This window comes from Mustela nigripes, chromosome 13 (genome assembly GCF_022355385.1).
Source record: "Mustela nigripes isolate SB6536 chromosome 13, MUSNIG.SB6536, whole genome shotgun sequence".
Taxonomy (NCBI): domain Eukaryota; kingdom Metazoa; phylum Chordata; class Mammalia; order Carnivora; family Mustelidae; genus Mustela; species Mustela nigripes.
Genome location: NC_081569.1, coordinates 109,777,193 through 109,800,259, shown reverse-complemented (window position 1 = coordinate 109,800,259; position 23,067 = coordinate 109,777,193). Strand labels below are relative to the sequence as shown.

Genomic DNA, 23,067 nt, shown 5'->3' with positions numbered 1-23,067 from the left:
AAAATCTTCTTACCCACATCATCTGTTAAGACAAATAAGACAAAAAGAGGAAACTGGTTCTTCTGGGGCTCTGATTTTTTGGGGGGAATATTTTCAAATGATTTGAAGTATTGAATTCATCAGTCTCATAACCAATAAAATGGTTATTGGTTGGAGATTAAAACTTAAAGATCAGGAATAGGGAAAACAGAAGGGAAAAAAGTCACAGAGGTAGAAATAGAGAAGTTGAATTCAAATTAATTTTTAATTGAGCACTTAACAATGGGCCCTCCAAAATGGCTGATAATACCTCTAAAGGTTTAAGTTTAAATAAAGAAAATTAAACCATGTCAATATTATTTCTAAAACATCATTCTAAGTGACCCATTCAAATGGTTTCGTTTCCAGCTAATCTATTTTCACATTATCCAACATGTTTACGAGGTACCCACTACCTTACCAGGCACAGCAGATCACAGATGATGAACATGGAGCACAGAGTTTCATAGGAGCTTGATCACATGTGTTCCTAGGCTGAAAAGGCCTTTCTTTGTACCTCTTGGGAGGTGAGGTATGTGGCTTAGTGATTTAAGCACAGGCACGCATAAATCAAATAGGTTTAGGTTCAAATTCCAGCTCTAGTGTTTAATTTCTGTGTGATCTTAGGAAAAACACTCCAGTCTCTCTGAACCTCAGTGCCCCATCTGGAAAATCAGAGTAATACTTACCTCATACAGCTGTGAGGTTAATTAACATTGTGTATTGTAAAGCACAATAGTGGAGCCTAAGGAGCACTATGTAATGGATGCTGGGATTACTCAGTGTGGGCTCTAGTAGGATGGACAGACCATGGGCTTCCAAATCTGGGCAGCAGCATCAGACTCTTAACACCCATATGAACCCTATGTGATTCAGTTCACTGGCATGCATCCTGTCTCCCCCATTCACTACACCTCACGTATCAAGGAGATGGGGGGCCTTTCCCAAGGAGATGGCCCCACAGAGCTTTTTGGCATCCTGGAATCCTAGGCATTGTTTAGGTTGGGGGCCTGTACAACACTGGCATTTATCACCAAGAAGCACTTGTTACAAAGGAGATGGGGTAAGGAAAGATGAGGAACTGATCAAGTAGATTAATGGAAAAAATTTAACTCATAAAACTCATTAAAAAATTAAGAAATACACCACATTTCTTGATTTTCAACAATGTGTATACATACACATTCAGGTTTTTCTTTTGATTGATACTAATTTACCTCTTTGTTAATGATGGCAAAGTTTTGTTTAACTGCTGAACTGGTTCTTTGGGGGTGGGGGAGGATTTTTCAGAGATCTATTAAATATGTGAAGTTCCTTAACTAGGAGTGTAGAGGAACAAGTATTGTTTAACCCCAGGAACAAAGTTGCCAATCACCACCAGTCTCCCTTCCCCCTTTTTTTTAGAATACAGAAGTGGGTGCATCATCTCGAGTATTTAGGCTCATCCTTGCCATGTTCACAGCAATTGTTTTATTAGGCATTTTATAGCTGTAATTTTTTTAACGTATATTATTTTAACCTATCAAATTGATCTCTAATCTCACCTAGACAATTCTAAATGTTAATTTTTTTATTCAACTTTAAATTTTGTTCACATTTTTGTTCTCAACTACAATACTTAGGTATGATTTTTCACGTCAGTCTCTTTTTCCTTTTAATGGATCCTCTGACTGCCCTAGCAAAGTCTGTCCTTATTTTAATTCCTTTCATTTTATAACTAGCCCCTGGAATACTTATGTACTTTCTTCTAAGTTTTGTCCATATTCAAACTTCATACATTAAACATTAGCTGTGTATCATTTTATGCATGAGAGTCATTTCTCTGAATTATTTTTACTTTAAAAATATGGGAGATTAAGACAAATTTCTGAGTCCTACTCCATTGCCGCCTTGTGCTTTATTAATCTGAGATTTTAGTCCTGTTACTAAAGAATTCTAAACCTCTGAGTTGCACTGTAACTGGTGACAAGCTTGTTAGGCTCTGACTCCCTTTCTCCAGGATTTCTTGGTGGAGAACAACAGGCCCTTTAAGCAAGACTCTGTAAGACACAAGATCCCACATCTATCTGTCTAGATTCTCTTTTCATTTTTGGATTTGGAGCCTAATTACATAAATTATAAAAGCAGGAGAAGGCAGCTTCCACAGTTTTGGTTCATTGCCTTCACAGCATGGAAGGCAAGAAGCAAGTGCAAGGAGTTACAGCCCTGTAACCCCAGCAGAGAAAGGAAGTCGGAAGAAACTGGACTGGAGAGAGGTGTCAGCCATTTTTCACTCCCCTTAAGAGGCAGGTGGCCTTTCCTCCTTCAGGAGGAAAATTTGTACAATACACTTACAGAAGCCTGTGCTGCCCTGTGGTTAGTTCCAAAACACCTCACAAGGTGTCCTGTGTAATATGAAACTGGGAGGAGACAACATGGTGAGGTGGGGCTTTGTGAAACCATAAACATCTTAGTTACGTAAAGTTAGATCATGTTCAATGTTTATATATTTGCTTGCTAATTGTTGGTTGTTATCATGTCAAAACATAAATTAACCCCCCCTTTTCCTAATGGAACATATAATCCTTTATACAGGGTGGTAGTATTTGGGAAGAACCCTACTCTTTAACAGGGGAGACCATTGCAATAGATTTTCATGAGGGTTATGTAAAAAAGTGATCCCCCTAAAAATTATGTCTACCTAAGATACTATATAAACAGTTTGGAGATTTGGAGTGAGTCTCTGATGGTCTTTGGGTTTGTTAAAAACTTTTAGCAGGTTCCTATCAGTAGTAATGTATACACCATATTTCATTTAAAGTTGCATTTCAGATTGAATTCCTTGATAAACTACTGTGTCCAAGGGTAAGATGAATCACTTTTCCTGCTTTTTGTGCTATGCAGCTTTAAAAAAAAAAATGCCTTACTTCTCATTTAACTTTTAGTGTATTTCCCCCATCTCCATTTCCCATTATTTTGTTCTCATACCACACGTTTCCTATACTGTTCCTGTTCTTTCTTAACACCACAGTGTATCCCCACAAATCTCTGAGCTCACACTGTGCTCTATTACTTACTTCCCTTTCAACTAGATCTGTGTTAGTCAATATCTCTCAATTCTCTTGGCAATTTATTCTTTTATGCAAACTATAGAAAAATATGACTTGCATATCTTAAAAATTTGATGTAAACAAAAAGCAATGTTATGAAGTTACTGTTCATAATTACAAAATTATACTTTAAATACAGATGTTATTTAAAATCCCTTTCATTATGAGAAGGGTATTACAATGCAAGTAATTCACATTAAAAGGCATTCTATTCAATAGATGTGTTTATTGGTGGGGTCAGTTTTGCCAGTGTTTTAATTCACATGTAATTCATGTAGACCCTGTGGTAACAACAGCTAATACTACTACTTTAAAAGTGATAAACTATTTCCACTTATATGCTCTGTGGTTATTTTATAGTCCTCAAATTTTGTATTCCTTTACAGAAAAAAAAAAAAAGCATAGAGATAAACTGCAATTTGCCACAACACATTTCCTCCAAATCTTAGATAGTGTAAAACACAAGACATTTTTTCCACACTCTATACTTTTATAGAACAACCAGATTTGTAATTGATTTCTTTATTTTATTTGATTTATCAATATACATGGCAGCTTTCTCAAATCTCAAAGTTCCAAAAGTATGTAATTTTAAAGGTGAAAAAAAAAATCATTTTTCTTTAGATGTCATATTCCTAGAGAGCTATTAAAGTCTATTTATAAACAAAAATAATTGATAAACTAACACACTTTAGAAATCAAAATATCTTAAATTATTTTAAGTGAATACAAGATATGTCTTTTTAATTAACTATCATAGTTAAATTTAATATCACAAAACAAATGACTTGTCCTCACTAATTTCTCAAGTGGGGTAAAGTCATTGGGTTTTACACTTAATATAAGTTTTAAATGTGATTATTAAATGATAATATCTTATCAATTATAGGAAATATTCATTTATAGGAATTTCCTTAGGTCCATCAATGTTTTTAGGCCAAGTGTGAGCCCATGTCAACTTTCAAGTTTAGAGTCAATGCACCTAACCTGCCTAATAAAGCATGTCAATTTAAGAATATGAATTTCACTGATAAGGGAGAATAAACAGTGGCTAAATCACTGTTCAACTTAACAAAAAAAAAAATGGGGATAAAAGTAGATGAGAGTTTCAAAAAACTAATTACCTAAAAAAAGTTTTAAAAATGAGCATGAATGGCCAATGATATTGGATTTAAAACTTCACAGGATAACCTTAAAAAAAAAAAAAATCCCACATAGAAATAGTAAAGTTATCACCTTATGATAAAAAAAAAAAAGAAAAAAAACCTAAGGTTTAATAGTCATTGGAGGAGTAACAACCACTGGTAGTCTACATTGAAAAGTAATTTTAATCATAGCTAAAACAAACTAAAATCAGAGAATTCTATTAAGAAATAACAAAAATGATAAACATTTAATAACACCTAAAATGTAGATACTTAAGATCCTAAACAAAAATATTAAAGGTAAAAGGGCCTTAAAATTTTTTCCCAACAATCCATCTTATAAATTTCTAAATAGCTCATATCCTTTGCTTTGGTGTTTTTTGTCTGCTATCAACTAAACATAGTACAGTAGAAAATCACTTATGTTCTTTTCAAATGCTTGGCATTATAATGTGATCTCATATCTTTCCTCAAATTAAACTTTGCTCCACATATTCCACATGTATACAGATGAACATCCATGTGCTGTTCCAACTGTTCATTATTTGGGAATATCTGAAAGCAGACCTGGCATATCGTCTCACCAGCAGATAAATGAGAAATCATATGCCGTACATGGTCATGTTTTCTGAAGTTTCCTTGATCACAAATGGAACAGACATACCTGGCCATGCCTTTGTGCATATCATTGTGCAGTCGCAACTGACGCTCTCTTAAAAACTGCTTTCCACATGTCTGACACACAAACTGTTTTTCCTTAGTATGAACAGTATAGTGTTCTCTTAAGTGACACCGCTGATAAAATCCTTTTCCACACAGATTACAAAAATGCTTTCGCCTGTGATCTCTTTCGTTCTCTTCCATGATGGCACTCTTAAACACATCCTGGTCTAGGCAGCTAGACATATGTTCCATCACTAGATTTTCGGTCTCAAAACGCTGGCCACAATTAGGACATCGAAAAGGACAGGCGGAGTGTTTGAACAACTGCTTTTTTTGCATACTGTTTATCTGGAAATGGTTGTCCCTAAAATCATCCAACATTTCCACAAACATATCTCTTATTTCCGACTGCTCGTCGGGATTCTCTTCCATGTCCATCTTCTCCTCCGCGTTGCCCAGCCCATTCATTGTCAGATCCTGGGGTTCCCCACATCTCTGAGCATGTTCCTGAAGCTGCCTCCCCTTAACGAGGATCTGTCCGCACTTGCCACACGCACAGATGTTTTCAATGTGTTTGGCTAAGTAATGAGACGACAGGTCCTCCTCTGTTATTGTGAGTCCGCAGAGCTCACAGGACGCGTTTTCGGGATCCTCTTGTACCGGACTGCTGTTGTTAGGGGGCCTCAGACTTTCTAAACCACCTCTTTCATCAGCAGCTATCGACATCCGCGGTTTGAGAGATTTCCTACCGCTTTTCTTAATACCGATATCCTCTTCGACGTAGTATCTATAAAAGGGCTCTTCGGGCTCATCTTCTAATTCGTCGTTGTCGGTGGACTCATTACAGTCTTTGTCAGTCACTTTAATAATGTTAAAGTCTTTCAGTTCATCTGTGGGAATATCTTCGGGCTCCATCTTGATGATGATTCTTTTCCTCTCAGCAGCTCTGCTTTTTTCCTCGCCGGCTAGCTCAGACTCCACTGTGCTACTTTTTCGGCTTCCGGTGGTTGAAGTCGAATCATCAGCAGCCTGGCTGGTGTCTCCTCTGTACTTGTCTGTCTGTGTGGAAAATGCTTTGGAAGACTCCTTTTCGCCAAATTCGGCTTTGATAGTGCCATCTTTTCCATCCCTAATGTCGACTATTCTGTGATAGGACCTTGTGTTCTGGTATGAATGTCTATTAGTACAGGTCAGCACATGCTCATCTAACAATTTTTCACAGCTAAAGCCAAACCCACAACTATCACAGGTGAAACTCCGTCCAAAGCGCCGTGACACACGTTCCTTTGGAGTTGATAATTTGGACACAGAGCTTTTCTTACATACATCAAACAGTGGTTCGGGAAAACTGCCTAGCTGTAAAGACTCCTCATCGGGCTCTCTGTTGTGTGGAGTATTTACTGTTGAACTTGGCTCCGCACACCACCGGTTGGCCTCACTGCCATTTCTAGCCACTGTGTCTTCATACATCCTCACCCCAAATATCATTTTGCTGTTCTGTTTGCTGGAAGCAGAGGATGAACACTTTGAGCTCGAACAGTCTGCATCCTGTATGTCTTCTAAGCAGTCAGGAACGTTGTACAGCTGCAGGTAGTTCATTGCCACCTTAAACTGCTCAAAACTGGAGGGAGCCGTCATAATTTTTCCCAAGTACATAAACTGCAAAATGAGATCAAAACACTCGGCACTAATTTTCATGTTGCTGAGATTCAGTTGTGCGGTACTGTGCTGATGGTTCATGAAAAACATTCTAAAATAGGAGCTACAGGCAGCCAGAACGGCTTTGTGCGCTTGGAAGTAAATGTCGTCGATGGCAATGCAGCAGTCACAGAGAAAACCCCACTCCCTCTGGTTGTTTAGCTGCTGGAGGACGTAGCTGCTGTGGCTGGGCTTTGCCATCTTCTATTACTGAGAGACCTATGTGACACAAGAATAGTAGAGTCAGACAAGGTAACTTTAGAAAAGGACCTGAAAAGGAGGGTCGCTTTGATCGCACATTGGGACTTGGGCGATTTGGCTATCACAATAAAGGGATATATAAATAGCTCTTCATTCTAATGTAGCAGAACTCAGTAACAGACACCCAAATCATCTTTCAGACGTGAAGAGGACGGTAACCCAGCCATTTAGTCAAGCTTCTCATTTTGGTTTTAAGAAATAGAAGCTAAAGCATCCAAAGCAAAAACCATCATTTTGGTTTCATCACAACTCTACGGGGGAAAATGTATGCTAAATGTGAAAGGAGATCCAAACAGTGAAAGTAAATAAAATAGCAACTTAAAAGTACATAACTGCAGAATATTAAAAAGTCTCACAAAATTGCTACTAAGGAACTATTGTTCATTTTTTTAAAAAGATTATTTATTTATTTGACAGACAGAGATCACAAGTAGGCAGAGGCAGGAAGAGAGAAAGGGGGAAGCTGGCTCCCCGCTGAGCAGGGAGTCAGATGCAGCTGATCCCAGGACCCTGAGATCGATCATGACCTGAGCCAAAGGCAGAGGCTTTAACCCACTAAGCCACCCAGGCGCCCCAGTATCGCTCATTTTTTAAGGGTGATGAGTGTATTTTAAGAGTCCCTATCTTTTAGTTATACATACTGACATATTGATAGATGAAATTATATAATCTAAAATACACTAGAAAATAACCTAGTGAGGTGGGTGTGGGGGCTACAGATGATACAAGATTGGCCATGTGCTGATAATTACTGAGTCTGGGAGACAGGTATAGTTAATTCTATTTTTGTATGTTTGAAAATTTCCATAGAAAAATTCCATTTAAGATGCTTATTATATTGGGGTGCTGGGGTGGCTTAGTGGGTTAAGCTCAGGTCATGATCCCGGGGTCCTGGAATCGAGCCCTGTATCGGGGCTCTCTGCTCAGCAGGGAGCCTGCTTCCCCCCTCTCTCTGCCTGCCTCTCTGCCTACTTGTGCGCTCTCTCTGTCAAATAAATTTTAAAAACCTTAAGTAAAAAATAAATAAAATAGGGCGCCTGGGTGGCTCAGTGGGTTAAGCCGCTGCCTTCGGCTCAGGTCATGATCTCGGGGTCCTGGGATCGAGTCCCGCATCGGGCTCTCTGCTCAGCAGGGAGCCTGTTTCCTCCTCTCTCTCTCTGCCTGCCTCTCTGCCTACTTGTGATCTCTCTCTGTCAAATAAATAAATAAAAAATCTTAAAAATAAATAAATAAATAAATAAATAAAATAAAATGCTTATATTATATGGAAATGGCAACAAGTAAATAGGTCTGATCAATGTTCTTCCCTTGATTACTGGAGAAGCAATCAGTCTGTAGAGTCAGAATATGTCTTATATTGCTGGGCATGTACTTTAGGGAATAACAAAGCAATGGATCCGTTAGGGAAAGAGGTGTCTATCCTCAAAAGGTAAATTTTTCCTCATTTTTTTAATTACCAGAAAAGAGTATACAAAGTAACATGTACAAAAAATTCAAATATATAAAGTAAATAGAATAAAAACACACTTAGGTCACATACCTCTTCCCAGAGGTAACCTTTCCAAACACTCTGGATTGTGTATCTTCAGTTCTGTTTATATGTATCTATCCAGAGTCAATAGATTTTGAGTACCTACTCAATATCAAAATCATACAGCAAGAGCAAATGGAAGCCTAGGCACATAGTCTTTGCTCTTGCTGTATGATTTTTTTTAAAAAAGGTTTTATTCATTTATTTGAGAGAAAGAGAGAGCACAAGCAAGGGGAGCTACAGGCAGAGGGAAAGGGAGAAGGAGGCTCCCCACAGAGCAGGGAGCCCAATGTTGGGCTAGATCACAGGACCCTGGGATCATGACTGGAGCAGAAAGCAGATGCTTAACCAAGACACCCAGGCTTCCCCTAAATGGTATCATTTTATATATACCTTTCTGCAACTAGTTTTCTTCACTGAACATATGGTAGACACTATAAATATTATTAATGTAGTGAGTTGACTTTGGGAAAAGAAGAGGGAGAGAAAAACATTAAAAGCATTAGAAGCCCTATCCATTATATTGTGAAACTAAAATAAGATCCAATTTTAGCCTCAATTTTTAATCTGTATATATAAAACTTCAGAATATATCTTCTAGTTAAAAGTAAGTTCCTACACAATCTGAGCATAAAAAGAACATTTAACAAGCTGTTCAGAGAAATAAAATGTTCAGTCTTCAGTCCCCAAACCCTTGAATCCCTACGGTGGTAATTAAGAGGAATCTACGCTTATTTCCACGTGCTTTTTATCTGTTCGCCACAGACTATATGTGGATCACATATCCCTTCTCCCCACTACCTAAGGACCTATCCTACCTCCTTCTTCCGGTTCTTCCTATCTAATGACAGAAAGTTGCATAGCCAGGGATGTACCTCTGGTGAAAGGAAGGTAGCCTATAATGAAACCTACTGTCTTCTTAAAATTGCAACGATTATTAACCACTTTTGTAAGGCAGGTCAAACATGTCACATAGGTACAATCTTTCAACCTTTTCAAGCTTCTATAAATCAGGTATCTGTACTTAGTGCTAGGTATGTACCTAGATACAAAAGGCAATATATGCACAAAGATATTCATCAATAATCTGAAATGCCTGGTAATAAGGGAGTTGTAAGAAAACCAAGGTAAATCAACCTTTACCAAGGTAAATCCACTACCTAAAATTCACGGTCATGTGGTCTTTAAAAATTCTGTAAAACGAATCCAAACAACAATAAAATGAAAACACACACACACACACACACACACACAAATGCTGACCCCAAGCCCATTTTTTTAAAAATATTTATTTATTTATTTATTTGACAGAAATCACAAGTAGTCAGAGAGGCAGGCAGAGAGAGAGGAGGGGAAGCAGGCTCCCCGCTGAGCAGAGAGCCCAACGCAGGGCTCGTTCCCAGGACCCTGAGATCACAACCTGAGAAGAAGGTGGAGGCTTTAACCCACTGAGCCAAGCCACCCAGGCACCCCCAAGCCCATTTTATTTAAGAGGAGATTTCTAGGTCTATAGTCATTTTGTGGGACTCAGAGAGAACTTTAACGAGTAATAAAGAGAAAGAGGCAGAAGGATAGACATCTCAAAACAATTTTTAGTAGTAAGAGTTGTTAAAAAATGAAACAAACTCTTTTGGAGAACAGTGGATGCCCTGCATGGAAGATGGATGAAAAGTCGTTGAGGACAGTATGATAGAAGGAAAAGAACACAGGCTTTGGGGGCACCTGCGTGGCTCAGTCGTTAAGTGTCTGCCTTTGGCTCAGGTCATGATTCCAGGGTTCTGGGATCGATCCCTGCATCGGGCTCCCTGCCCAGCAGCCTTCTCCCTCTCCCACTCCCTTTGCTTATGCCCCCTCTTTCACTGTCTCTCTCTGTCAAACAAATAAATAAAAATTAAAAATGTAAAAAAAAAAAAAAAAGGAACACAGGCTTTGGATCTGAGAGTCCTAAGTTTCAATCTACTTTTGCCACCTTATTTATCTTCACAGACCTCAAGTTTCCTGAATTGTCACAGTGGGAATAATAAAATGTCAAATACACTATCAAACATGAGGAGTCATAGAAGCAACGTATAAAAGTATATTTCCTGACATGTGATAACTAATGGAAGTCAGACTGGAAGTTGCTTATTCAAGCATCAGGAGCTATGCTTGATTAGATAACCTTAAAATTTCCTTCCAAATGGAGGAGTCCTGCAGAAGAAAGCCAGCAGTTAATACATAAAGACTTTCAGGTTTTAAATCTCCTGTGCTTAAAATAATGATATAAAGAGCTTAAAAGTTCCAAGAACTCTTCTATTCTAAGCTAAATGGAAAGCAGTTTTATGGCCAGCCACCAAGCCTGGCGCAAAGACATACACCACCACCACGACAGGCACCGCTACCACTGGAACCATGGTTCAGTTCCGTTGGTAAAAACACAATCTGTGTTAACATAAAACACGAACACAAGAGCACCAAGGGCATTTTCCTTGCAACAAACATGCACGGAGCACTTTGGGCGCCAGACACTGCATGAAGTACCGAGGACTGGCGACAGCCACGAGCAATGAGCATTCTGCCACCTCGAGGACACACCCCTGAGGGGAGCCTTGACTTATTCCGCATTGGTGACTTCATTCAACATGTACGTATTCGGTAAAGTGCCTCCTTTGTGAAAGAAGGCATCACGCTCTGGTGACAAGAACCAAGGGCTCCGGGTCAGAAAGGCACAGGTGTGAATCCCACTGTCTTCAGCCATCTCTCTCCATCCCTGCCTTCCTCTCAGGGTTTGGGGTGGAACAAAATTCTGCTAACACTACTTCTACAGCTTCTAGGCTGCCCTGGAACTGTAGTGTCGTCCTCAGTGGCATTGTGCAAACATCCATGTTCCAGTAAACCGGACTTTAAAAGGTGAAGTAACTATTTTTTTTTTTAAGATTTTTATTTATTTACTTATTTGACAGAGAGAGAGATCACAAGTAGGTGGAGAGGCAGGCAGAGAGAGAGAGAGAGAGAGGAAGCAGGCTCCCTGCAGAACAGCCTGATGCGGGGCTCGATGAGCCACCCAGGCGCCTCAAGGTGGAATAACTTTTAATAGCAGTCCTAAACCCAGTAGTCCCAACAACTTTGTTCTTGTTATACCTCACTCAGAAAAACTTGGAGAGGGCCTAATAATACAAAACAAAACAAACCCCAAAACACAGAAAAGAAAAAAAGAAAGGAAGCAGGGCACAGAACCAGGGGTAAGGGATCTGAATTCCTGTGAGACTTTTAGCTTGTTATCTCTTGAGAATAATTTTTGCATTAAAATTTTAAATATTCATTCACTTTTTTTTTTTTAAGATTTTTAAAATTTTATTTAGTTGACAGAGGAGAGAGAGATCACAAGTAGGCAGAGAGGCAGGCTGGCAGGGAGAGAGGAGGAAGCAGGCTCCCTGCTGAGCAGAGAACCCAACATGGGGCTCGATCCCAGGACCCTGAGATCATGACCTGAGCTGAAGGCAGAGGCTTAACCCACTGAGCCACCCAGGCGCCCCTATTCATTCACTTATTATTAATTATTCACTGGGACACCTGGGTGGCTCAGTTGGCTAAGCAGCTGCCTTCAGCTCAGGTCATGATCCCAGCGTCTTGGGATCAAGTCCCACATGGGGCTCCTTGCTCAGCAGGGAGCCTGCTTCTCCCTCTGCCTCTGCCTGCCATTCTGTCTACCTGTGCTCGCTCTTCCCCCCCCCCCCCCCGATAAATAAAAACTTTAAAACAAACAAACAATTTCACTCTGGGTGCCTGGGTGACTCAGTGGGTTAAGCCTCTGCCTTTGGCTCAGGTCATGATCCCAGGTTCCTGGGATCCAGCCGACATCCAGCTCTCAGCTCAGTGGGAAGCTTGCTTCCTTCCCCTCTCTGCCTGCCTCTCTGCATGCTTGTGATCTCTCTCTGTCAAATAAGTAAATAAACTCTTAAAGAAAGAAACAAACAAAAAAACCAATTTCACTCAAATTCCAAAAGTTTTCTCCTTTCAATTTTTTGATATTCTTAAATAGTTCTACCAAAAAAACCTTAATTTTATCTTACAGTAAAGCTTGCAAATGTTTTAAGTAAAAGTACTACTTAAATTTTAGCTCCTGTTTTTAATTCCAGTAATATCCAGTGTTATACTAGTATATACAAGTTAATATCCAGTGTTATACTAATTTCAGGTGTGCAATTTAGTGATTCAATACCTGCACACAACACCCAGTGCTCATAAAGGTTCCCTCCTTAATCCCCATTCCCTATTTAACCCATTCCCCCACAATGACCCGTCGGGTAACCCATCAGTTTTTTCCCTAGCGTTGAGTCTTGTTTCTTGGTTTGCCTCTTTTTCTCCCTTTGCTCACTTGTTTTGTTATCTTAAATTCCACATATGAATAAAACCTTCTAGCATTTGCTTTTCTGATTTATTTCGCTTAGAATATGCTCTCTAGCTCCATCCTTGTCACTGCACGTGGCCAGATTCCATTCTTTTTCATGGTTGAATAATATCCCATTGTGTGTATATATACCACATCCTGCATCCTCTTTTTTTTTTTTTTTTTCTAAAGATTTTATTTATTTGACAGACAAAGGTCACAAGTAGGCGGAAAGAGGAGGAAGCAGGCTCACTGCGGAGCAGAAAGCCTGATGCAGGGCTCGATCCCAGGACCCTGGGATCATGACCTGAGCTGAAAGCAGAGGCTTTAACCCACTGAGCCACCCAAGTGCCCTGATCCTGCATCCTCTTTATCCCTTTATCAGTCGATGGACACTTGGGCTGCTTCCACATCTTGGCTATCATAAGTAATGCTGCTATAATCACAGGGTTGCATATTTCTCTTTGAATTAGTGTTTCTGTATTCATTGAGTAAAAACCAAGAAGTACAACTGCCGGTACAGGGTAGCTCTATTTTTAACTTTTTGAGGAACCTCCATACTGTTTCCCACAGTGGCTGCATCCCACCAACAGTACACAAGGGTGTAGTTGTTCTTGTCTTTATAACTGAAATCTGTGACTGCTTTTGTGTTACCAGCTGTTATCACTGGTGAAATAAGTTTATTACAGCTAGAAGTCAAGTACTTCAGGAGAGCAGGACTTCAAATGTGATCCAAAGCCAGGGTTCTAAGGCCAGAAGGGTATCTGTATACATGCAGTTCTCCCAGAAGAGAAAGGAGTTAGGTAATGCAAAACATTTTACACTGAATTTTTAAATTTTTAGTTTGAAAGCTTCATCTCATTCAAAGGCAGCTGCCAAGCACATTCAGTATATTAATTTAGATACCCACAGATGTTTAGAGAGATCTGATCTGGTCCAACATTCTTATTTCATAGAGGGGGCAAAGATCTAAGACTGTTAAATTGTGTGTCAAGGGGGTAGTTAAGTGTGGTAAAGTAGGTACTAGGATTACAGGATGGAATTCTGACCACCCAGGTGGATACCAACCACTTGGGACTCTGTAATGTGCCTTCCTGCAAAGAACACACAGCAGCGACCGGGCAGTCGTCCTCACAACAGGGTTTACTGGCACAAGCCACTACTCACATCTGAACTCTTACCTCTAATGCGGTTTTCTCTGTATGGGTGCCTCCAGTCTTATCCAGTAGACGTGGTCCCTAAATTACAGCATGTAAGCTATTTCAGTAAATTTCTCACCGACACAGTAAGGTATCAGAAATACTTTTCCTTCATCACTATAAATCTCTTAAATTGGCAAAAACAGGTTTGCTGAAACTTTCTTTCTTTTGCCTCTGCCTTAGTCAAATGATAATTGAAGGGCCTATAAACGAGCATATAAACTGAATGAAGAAGTTACTTACAGTTACAATTTTGGAGTGACTCCTTCTGTAAAGCAAATAATCTCTTTTCATTGTGTGCCATAGACCAAGGAAGCTCCCCTGGGGACAATTTGCATAGCCTCGGTGAGAATCTCCAGCAGAGCCTAGCATTAGACTCTCAATTCAGTGCCCCAATCTCTGAACTACTAACAATTACCTCTGGATCTCCAAGGTCATTTAGGTATATATACAGTGATTTTCTCATACCTATTTGTGTCTTTTATGATTGGATATATGTATATGGATTTAATTTGAATGTTACAGACTATCCTTTTGAAAAGCCTGCCTGAATTGAAATGAAAGGATTTTCTTATGTTAATAAATCAGAGTATCAGAATGTGTCAAACACCTACAACATTCCTAACACTGCATAAAGCACTGTGGTAGAGGGTGGAGAAGGATGGTAAACACAGAGCTAATACCACATGAGAGATTAAATTCTGAACCAAGAAACGATTTGAGAATAATTAAGTATAGCGAATAAAGTTCAGCAAGAGAGGGAAAAGAAAAAATCATGACTGTACTAGAACAGTAGGCTTTAGGAAGGATGTAGGATTTGAGTGAAGCCTTAATGAATGAATAGGATAGAGAAAAACAGAAGGCAAGGGGAAAGGCATTTCAGGTATCTGCGTTAAGTGTGTAGGTATAAAGAACTGGGAGGGGGTTCACACAGCAGCATAAACAAAAGTATGAAAATGTAATGGGAGGGAAAGCAGATGTGCTTTACTGGACTGGTAAATGGAGGTTATAAAGGTAGAGTAAATGAAAACCATCATATAACAATAATGGGAATAGCCAGCATTTGTTAAGCCTTAATATCAATGGTCAGGCTCCAGTCTAAGCAGGTGTGTGTATGTGTGTGTGTGTGTGTGTGTGTGTGTGTGTGTGTGTGTGTGTGTATAATGTGCATTGTATGCAATGTTATATAACTTCTGGAAGGCCACAGAGGGCTTGGTGGGATTAGAACACAAGCAATATGACTCTTGAGCCTGACAATATGGCAACAGTGATTTTTGTCACCTATAAAAATAAGGTCACGCTGGCGAAATTCTTTCCTAGAATTCCATTTTCTAAAGTATATGGTCCAATGTCTACGCTTAATTAAGTTCCTTAGGTTTTCTCTTTGAAATTTCCAGGAAGAACCAGTTTTGTAGGTGCTTCTAAAGATAATAAGTTTCTCTTCAAGGCACTTAAATGACAGACACAAGGTTAAAAGTTTTTTCACTTTTTAGAACAGGCATTCTGGCTGGTTATTAGACTGCAAATTCAGTACTTAGCACAGGAAGTTCTGAAATTATAATTGGGTTATGTTCCAAAACTTTATTTTTAAGTTAGTTATTTGGAACTTGAAACACATATTCCCATAGAAACAATGCTATAAATGGTGAGTCAGTTCTATGTTCACACCCTAAAATCTTTTAAAACCCTAATGTAGCTTTACATCAGTCCTACCAGTGCTACAGGGTGACTTTTATCATTTGTACTAACAGAGGTACCATACAGTAATGCCTACCTCACTGACCTCCAGGTATAAGGATGTGGCTTAATGGCCTCTGTGCCTTTGCCTAGCACACACTGCCCACACAGCTGGCCCCTGACGCATGCTTGTTCAAATGAAGTCTTAAAAAGAGCCCAAGGGGGCGCCTGGGTGGCTCAGTGGGTTAAGCCGCTGCCTTCGGCTCAGGTCATGATCTCAGGTCCTGGGATCGAGCCCCACATCGGGCTCTCTGCTCAGCAGGGAGCCTGCTTCCTCCTCTCTCTGCCTGCCTCTCTGCCTACTTGTGATCTCTGTCTGTCAAATAAATAAATAAAGTCTTTAAAAAAAAAAAAAAAAAAAGAGCTCAGGAAGGGGCACCTGGGTGGCTTAATGGGTTAAGCCTCTGCCTTCAGCTCTGTCCTGATCTCAGGGTCCTGGGATCAAGTCCCACATCCGGCTCTCTGCTCAGCAGGGAGCCTGCTTCCTCCTCTCTCTGCCTACTTGTGATCTCTCTCTGTCAAATAAATAAAATCTTTAAAAAAAAAAAAAAGAAAGAAAGAGCGAGCGAGCCCAGGAAGTAGGCACCAATAGATCTGGATACAAACTTTAACACTTATTCAGCTATGAGGAAACATCTTTACCTCTCTAAACCTGCTTTTCTCATCAATAACAATAATCCTATTCCTCCCAGGGTTCTCATATAAATTAGAGAGGACAATTTCTTCTTGTCTTTTTAGTCAAGCATAATACAATTTTCCTTAAGTATTAATGTCATCATTGTGAACACAGTTCATGGTATTTATAATGATCAATTTCAACCTGATTCTTTATAGATGAGAAAACAAAATGAGGCCCTAAGAGGTTCAGAGACATGAAAAGGTCACTTCAGTTTTAGTGGCTGACGGCAAAAGCCCTTGGCTCCTCAATCCTGGTCCCCGAGTACAGAACCAACTGGCTGTCTTTCTCCTCTGCATTGTGTTTTGCTGAAATACAGGAGCTATTCAAATTGCCAAGGGCTGTTTGCACCTACACAAAATGGCCCGAGACTGCTGTACTTTGGGAGATTGTGGTTTGTTGGCTGGTTACTATTTTTATGCCTCCTTGCTCGTCAAGCCAACAGCGATCACTTCTGAAAGGGATGCTGATCTCCCGCTGCCTACTATTTCAATCTGTTATGGGTTATGAAATTAGACAAAAACTCACTGAAGCTGAATTTACATAATTTTCAGAGAGGACCTAGGGAAGTAATCTGTAAGATAAGACTTTAATTCCTGCACTTGGTTTCATCTATTTTAATTGCTAATAGGCAATGATCTGCTTTAGCCTTGCTGCTGGCCAGGGGACTGGATAAGCTGAGGTTGCCAACTGAGTGACTTCTGATTAAGTGAGGTGTTACTACAGGTAAGCTGCTAGGTCTAGGAAATAAATTTATGCATACAGAAAAGCAAAGGGAACACAGTGGCTTCTGGAATATTTCTCTCTCCCTCCAGGAGAAGAGAAGAGCATATGGGTGGCTCAACTGATTAAGAACTGGACGCTTGGTTTCACTTGGGTCATGATCTCAGGCTCCTGGGACTGTGCTCTGTATCAAGCTCTTTGCTCAGGATTCCACTGCCGGATTCTCTCCCTCTGCCCCTTTATCCACTCATGCTCACACACAAGCGCTCTCAAATACATACATACATACATACACAAACAAATAAATTTTAAAGAAAAAAAGTAGAGAAGTATTTAATCCAGGCAGTCTCTACATTAGAGGCAACACGGCATCTTCTGACCACTAGAGGGCACCATGTGAACAGTAGGCTTCTCTCTGCAAGAAGCAGCTTTACCAGGAAGTCACTTTTTTGCACGTGGCATTGGTATTCTTGGTATTCTCAGGGTTCATTTTGTGGAACTTAGATCTATTTATTCCAAAGTGCCTCTGTGACTTTGGGACCCACCTAAATCTGCTCCTTCCCCTGAATTCTCTGTCTCAGCTGGCACTGCCATGAACCAATCACCCAGGCTACTTGGGAATCACCTGGGACTTCTCCCTCCCTTAATAGTCACCAATTTTCCAGTATTTCTCAAATCTGCCCCACTATTCCATGCCTACCTTCCCTACCCTCCTGAGGCCTCTAACATCACTCCTGAGTTATTACAACAGGCTCCTTAACTGGCTCCTCAAATCCATCCTTCACCCTCAAACAATGAATAAAGAACAAAAATAACAAAAATCAGACCGTATCATTCTCCTTCTTAAACCCTTCTATGGTTCCCTTCATGTATCCTCAGGGTAAAGTACGAACTTCTCAGCAAAGCATAGAAAGCCAACAGTGCCCACCCATCTAGTCTTATGTTTGGCTGCTTCTTGCTTCAAACTTCATGTTCAAGCAGCATAAAACCGCTTGCTCTCTCTACTCCAACCGCGCCCCCCTCAAGCCCACCTTACTTAATGTACTTATCTCCGTTTTTATTCATGCCGATTGGTGCTTCTGCCTGAACCTCCCACATACCTAAGAATCAGTATATCACCTCCTCCAGAAAACCTGTAGTACCTCCCTCTCCCACTATTCTAGGTTTTGATATTACTCTGTATCATCTCCTTATTTTGCACTTATTTACACTATATTTTCATCATCAGAACAGTAACATAAAGTAGGTGTTAAAGCGCAGACTAACCAGACTGCCTGCGTTCAAATTCTGGCTTTGCCACTTATAGGTATGTGACCTTGAGAAGGCTGCATAAGTAATTTGTGCCTCAATTCTCTCATCGGAGAATGGGGATGATGATCGTTCCTAGGGTGTAGAGTTATCACAAGGCAGTGGCTGTCAGGGAGAAAATGCTAAATAAGAGCTGGCTACTACCGTTATCTGTGTGTCTGTCCGTAGATCTCACCACTAGATTATGAGCAACCTGAAGGCAAGGCTGTTAGCCTGTTTCTGTGCAATACAGTAAGCATTCAATAAATGCCTCTAAAGAAGCAGCTGGTGAAGCAGCTCTAGGACAATGGGAAGTGCTACCCAGACTCCTTCCCTCAGCAGATAGATACACACCGCTTTTTAATTTGTGTTTTTTTCCAATTATAGCTACCTTTTTCTTGTTTAATTCCAACCAAAACCCTGAAAATTTCACTCTCTCATCTAATTAAAAGTCAACAAAATGAAACCAATAAAAAGAGTATCATAAAAAAGTGTGTTCATTCTAAGAAGCTTAACTCCATTTTTAAGCCTTAAATCTATTTAAGATTTAAGATCCCCTTCATCCCCAGGACCTACCACAGCAAAGCCTCCATGCTTTCATATACGCTATGCCATTCGCTTTGCTTAGAACCTTTTCGATGTCCAGCTCACTCTCTTTGGGAAGCCCCCCAACCCCCACCCATCCCAGGATAATGCAGATGTCCCTCTTCTGTGCTTCCAAACAGCCCCTACCTACAACTATATGGTGACCAAAAAATGTATCATCCAAACTGAATGTTAGGTCTATTACCACACTCTTGGCATGGATTATAATTATGTGGCTCCCCTGCTTTGCTGTAAGCTCCCTGAGATCAAGGCATTGTCTTAGTCATCAAGGTGTCCCTCAGTCTTTAACAATGGCCTGGCATTAAGTGGTATTTGATCAATTTTGAATGAATAAATGTTGAAATAGGCATTTTATCTTACTTACCAATTTCTTCCTTCCTTGTAATCTCTACATCCACCAAGGGGCTCAAAGTCACAACCCTGAGATCGAGAGTCACATGCTCCTCTGACTTGAGCCTGCCAGGCACTCAATTTTTTGCATTATTTGCATTTCTGCACTTAAATTTTTGCATTATTTCAATCATGGCAACTTTTACATAGTGGTAAAAATTTACAAAGCAAGTTCCCATACATTAAACAACTGGTTCTCACAACACTGAGATAGGTATTTTCCTTATCCTCATTCTGTGAATAAGGCAACAAGTTTAGTGGTTGTTACTGGAGTGCTCATCTGGCAAGCAGAAGATGGGACTCAAACTCTGGAGTCTTGATTCAGAACCGAGTTTCAGCTTTTATAAGCCAGACAACACTCTTCCTGGCAATGACTATTAACTGAAGTGCCGCTTTGGAACGTCCTGAGCCTCACAGTCACCCACTCTCACACAGCTCCACATGGCAGGCGGCACGCCATGCCCCTGCCCCATCTCCTCTTCCATCTGCTGACTCTCACAGCCCATCAGAGCAAGCCCTTCCCTAACACTAAAAGATGTCAAGTGGGGACGGAGCTCTTTAGTTACCTTGAAAAAAGGATTATGTGTAGCTCACGTAGATAAGAAATGAAAAATCCGGTTGGTGATTTAATTCATTTTCCAACGTTACTGGGAAAACGATTTTAAACTCAGAGCAGAGCAGTGTAAAAAAACCCATGTCCCCAACACTCAATGTTGTGATTAAACTTCTATGTACTATTTTGGGGCTTCGTTTTCAGAACATCATCAACCACTTCACACTCATTCTAAGATCTCTTGTAGTTCCCATACAAGCCAGGATGTTAGTTAGAAATCTACCTTAAATATGTGCCATGTCCTCCCATGCCACGTCTACAAACTGCAGTCATTAATCCCCCTTCTTCGTTCTAATTCTCTTTCCTTGATGTTTGGCATGCTACCTCTAGATACGGATCAAGGAGAACCCTTCACACCATATCAATACAGGGATGTCTGGGCAGTGGTTTTCACAGCAAGTATAGCCACTCCTTCCCTCCCAACCATGAAATTATTAAACTCTCTACAAATATGAAGCTTTTGGGGGTTTGATGTTGTTGTTGTTTTTTAAAATGAGTTTGGCCAATATAAATCAAACGATCAGAGGCTGGATGGACATCATCATTAGCATGAAAAAGTTTGAGAACGAGACCACGGAAGTAGACTTCATAAGGACAAACTTAAAATAGCAACCCTGTTATATTTAAACACTCACGTCTGTTACTTGATCATAGAATTTTAAACCAGTCCAAGGCAAAACATTCCTTTTCTCCACCTAGTCAATTCTCACCAACCTGAGTAGGGAATAGAGAACATAAGGCCATGAATCATCACAGGCCATCCTTAGGCAGGGTGATGCATATACAACAGCACAGTTATGATCGAATGCTGCCTCTCCTCGTTTTAAACAAGGAATTGATTATTAACAGTTATCTCTGGAATGACTTTCATTTTTGTATTTTATGTACTCTAGTATAGGTTGAATTTTTACAAAAAAACATGGATTTTGTATTTCCATTTTGAGGAAAAAAACAATATACATGAATCACTTAATTTGGTTCACATAAAAGCATATAAGACTAACAATGTTAATATTTCAGGATAAAATATACTAGCACAAGGAAAAAAATATCAGGAGAAAACATCCTGTAGAGACCAAAGTGACCTCTCAAGCAGGTGTTTTTCAAATACAATTTAATTTTTTGGGAAGACAACAGATTACAGCTTAACAATAAAAATCTATGGAAACTTTTCTGCCTTTGTATCCCAAATGGTTGTCTTCCCTTTGGGCCAGAAGGTTAATAGCTAAGGCTTATTAGCACTTTCCTGACTGGAAGAAGAAAGGCCCGGAAAGCAGACACTTCTTTTCTCCCGCACATTAGGATAGGAAATGGTGCTAAAAAGAACACAGAGACACTCTCAAAAAGCTCCATGAACTTATCTTCCTCAGAGACTGGCGAAAGAGAATAAGGAAAGGAAACAGTACAAAATTTAGCACTGTTCCGGTGCCTGGGTGGCCCAGTGGGTTAAAGCCTCTGCATTCGGCTCAGGTCATGATCCCAGGGTTCTGGGATCGAGCCCGCATCAGGCTCTCTGCTCAGTGGGGAGCCTGCTTCCCCCTTTCTCTGTCTCTGCCTGTCACTCTGCCTACTTGTGATCTGTCAAATAAATAAATAAAATCTTAAAAAAAAAAAAATTTAGCACTGTTAACATGAAATCAAAACACAAGGTCAAGAGCAAGTGACTGAGACTGCACTCCATGCCCCGCTAAGGTCCTGGTTAAATATGGTCTCTTTTTTCTCTGACAATGAGGCACCAGGACTCCCCCACAAACCACCTCCAAAGTAGGCCATCCCACTGTAATGGGAAGAATAGAAAGGCTTCTGGAAAGGCGACTCAACCTGAGTTATTCTATACAGTGAAAATTTGGTCACGATGGAGAAATCTCTTAAAACGAATGTTAAGATATTAAAGAAAAAAGTTCTACTGCAGACGGTCTTTATTGATCTTTGAAAATAGTTTCCCATCCACCAGGTTTCAATTTTCTCTAAATAAAATCTCTAAGATGAGGAAGCCCCCACCCAGCGCCCAAACCCATTCAGTTATTACTGATACTTCATCAAAGAGCCAGCAAGTGAATCAAAAATAAAGTTTTGAGGTTGTGATGGCCAGCCATCATTCAGGCTTCCTCTTTTAGTATCCCAATTCTCCCCCCATCATATCCATATGCACTGACAGAATTTCACAGACTCAAATTTCTTCCTGTCAAAGGAGAAGGTAGTGATTGCTTTGAAGTTAACATGAGAACTACATCCTTCACCATTTCTGCTCCAAAGTGCCTTGAACTTCGAACCATGAAACTGATTCTAAGAAGTCTCCTCAAAAAGCCTGGAACCACTCCTCGGGTTCGAGAAAATCGTTGCTGTCGTGAGACAGCGAGACATACGGTACGGAACTACACTCAGGCCAACAGAGAATCTGCGCGTAACCTACCACGTTTAAGCTCGACTGGAGTTATTATTACACACATACAAAATGCCCTGCTGTCCCCCAGGAAACATCAAGGACTTTCATCGACATCTCCCCGACGTTCCCAATTTGGAGAAGGTCATGTTAACCTTTCAGATCCTACAGACGCGTTCGTTGATTAATTTGCCTAAGGCTGGGAAGGTGGCTGAGCTCAGACCCAAGCCTCCAAGTTTTAGCGGTTATGATTCCCGATCTACGCCCAACGCATTTGCCGAACACTAACAGAACTTCTAGCAAGCGCCCACCACTGGAATCGAAAGCACTTTTTTCCCAGGAAACACATCTTTTCCACCGAAAATTCCCAAACCCAAGACCCACTACTTTTTACTGAACAAAAAGCGTGTGTGCCGGCAAGAGGGGGGTGAAAAGAGCGTGGCAAGAATTTGCACGGCTCTTACGCCTCCTCCCTCGGAGCGCGCCCAAGTCTGCGGCCTCGGGCTCCGGGACACTTCCCCTCCCACCCGCCGAGGAGCCGCAGCTGTAAGTTGAGAGAAGCGGGCTCTGGGCACGTCAATCAACCGGGTCCTCCCGCCTCCCGTCTACACCTCCCCCCCCCCCCCCCCCCCCCCCCCCCCCCCCCAAAAAATAAAGACAGAGAAAGAAAGGGAAAAGA

General features: G+C 40.6%; 1 protein-coding gene across 5 annotated transcripts in view; it reads right to left on the bottom strand.

The window, feature by feature from the left end:
- Positions 1-23,067, bottom strand: part of ZBTB1 (zinc finger and BTB domain containing 1) — a 30,655-nt gene that overhangs the window by 4,319 nt on the left and 3,269 nt on the right. For 2 of the 5 annotated variants that reach the window (XM_059373373.1, XM_059373371.1), the window contains exon 2: positions 3,593-6,832. In XM_059373373.1, coding sequence (XP_059229356.1) covers positions 4,673-6,814 — 2,142 coding nt within the window. In that variant the 5' untranslated portion in view covers positions 6,815-6,832 and the 3' untranslated portion in view covers positions 3,593-4,672. Of the gene's footprint in view, positions 1-3,592; positions 6,833-13,955; positions 13,976-20,640; positions 20,708-23,067 lie in introns of those variants that run through there. The other 3 variants (XM_059373372.1, XM_059373374.1, XM_059373375.1) reach the window with 3 other exon arrangements.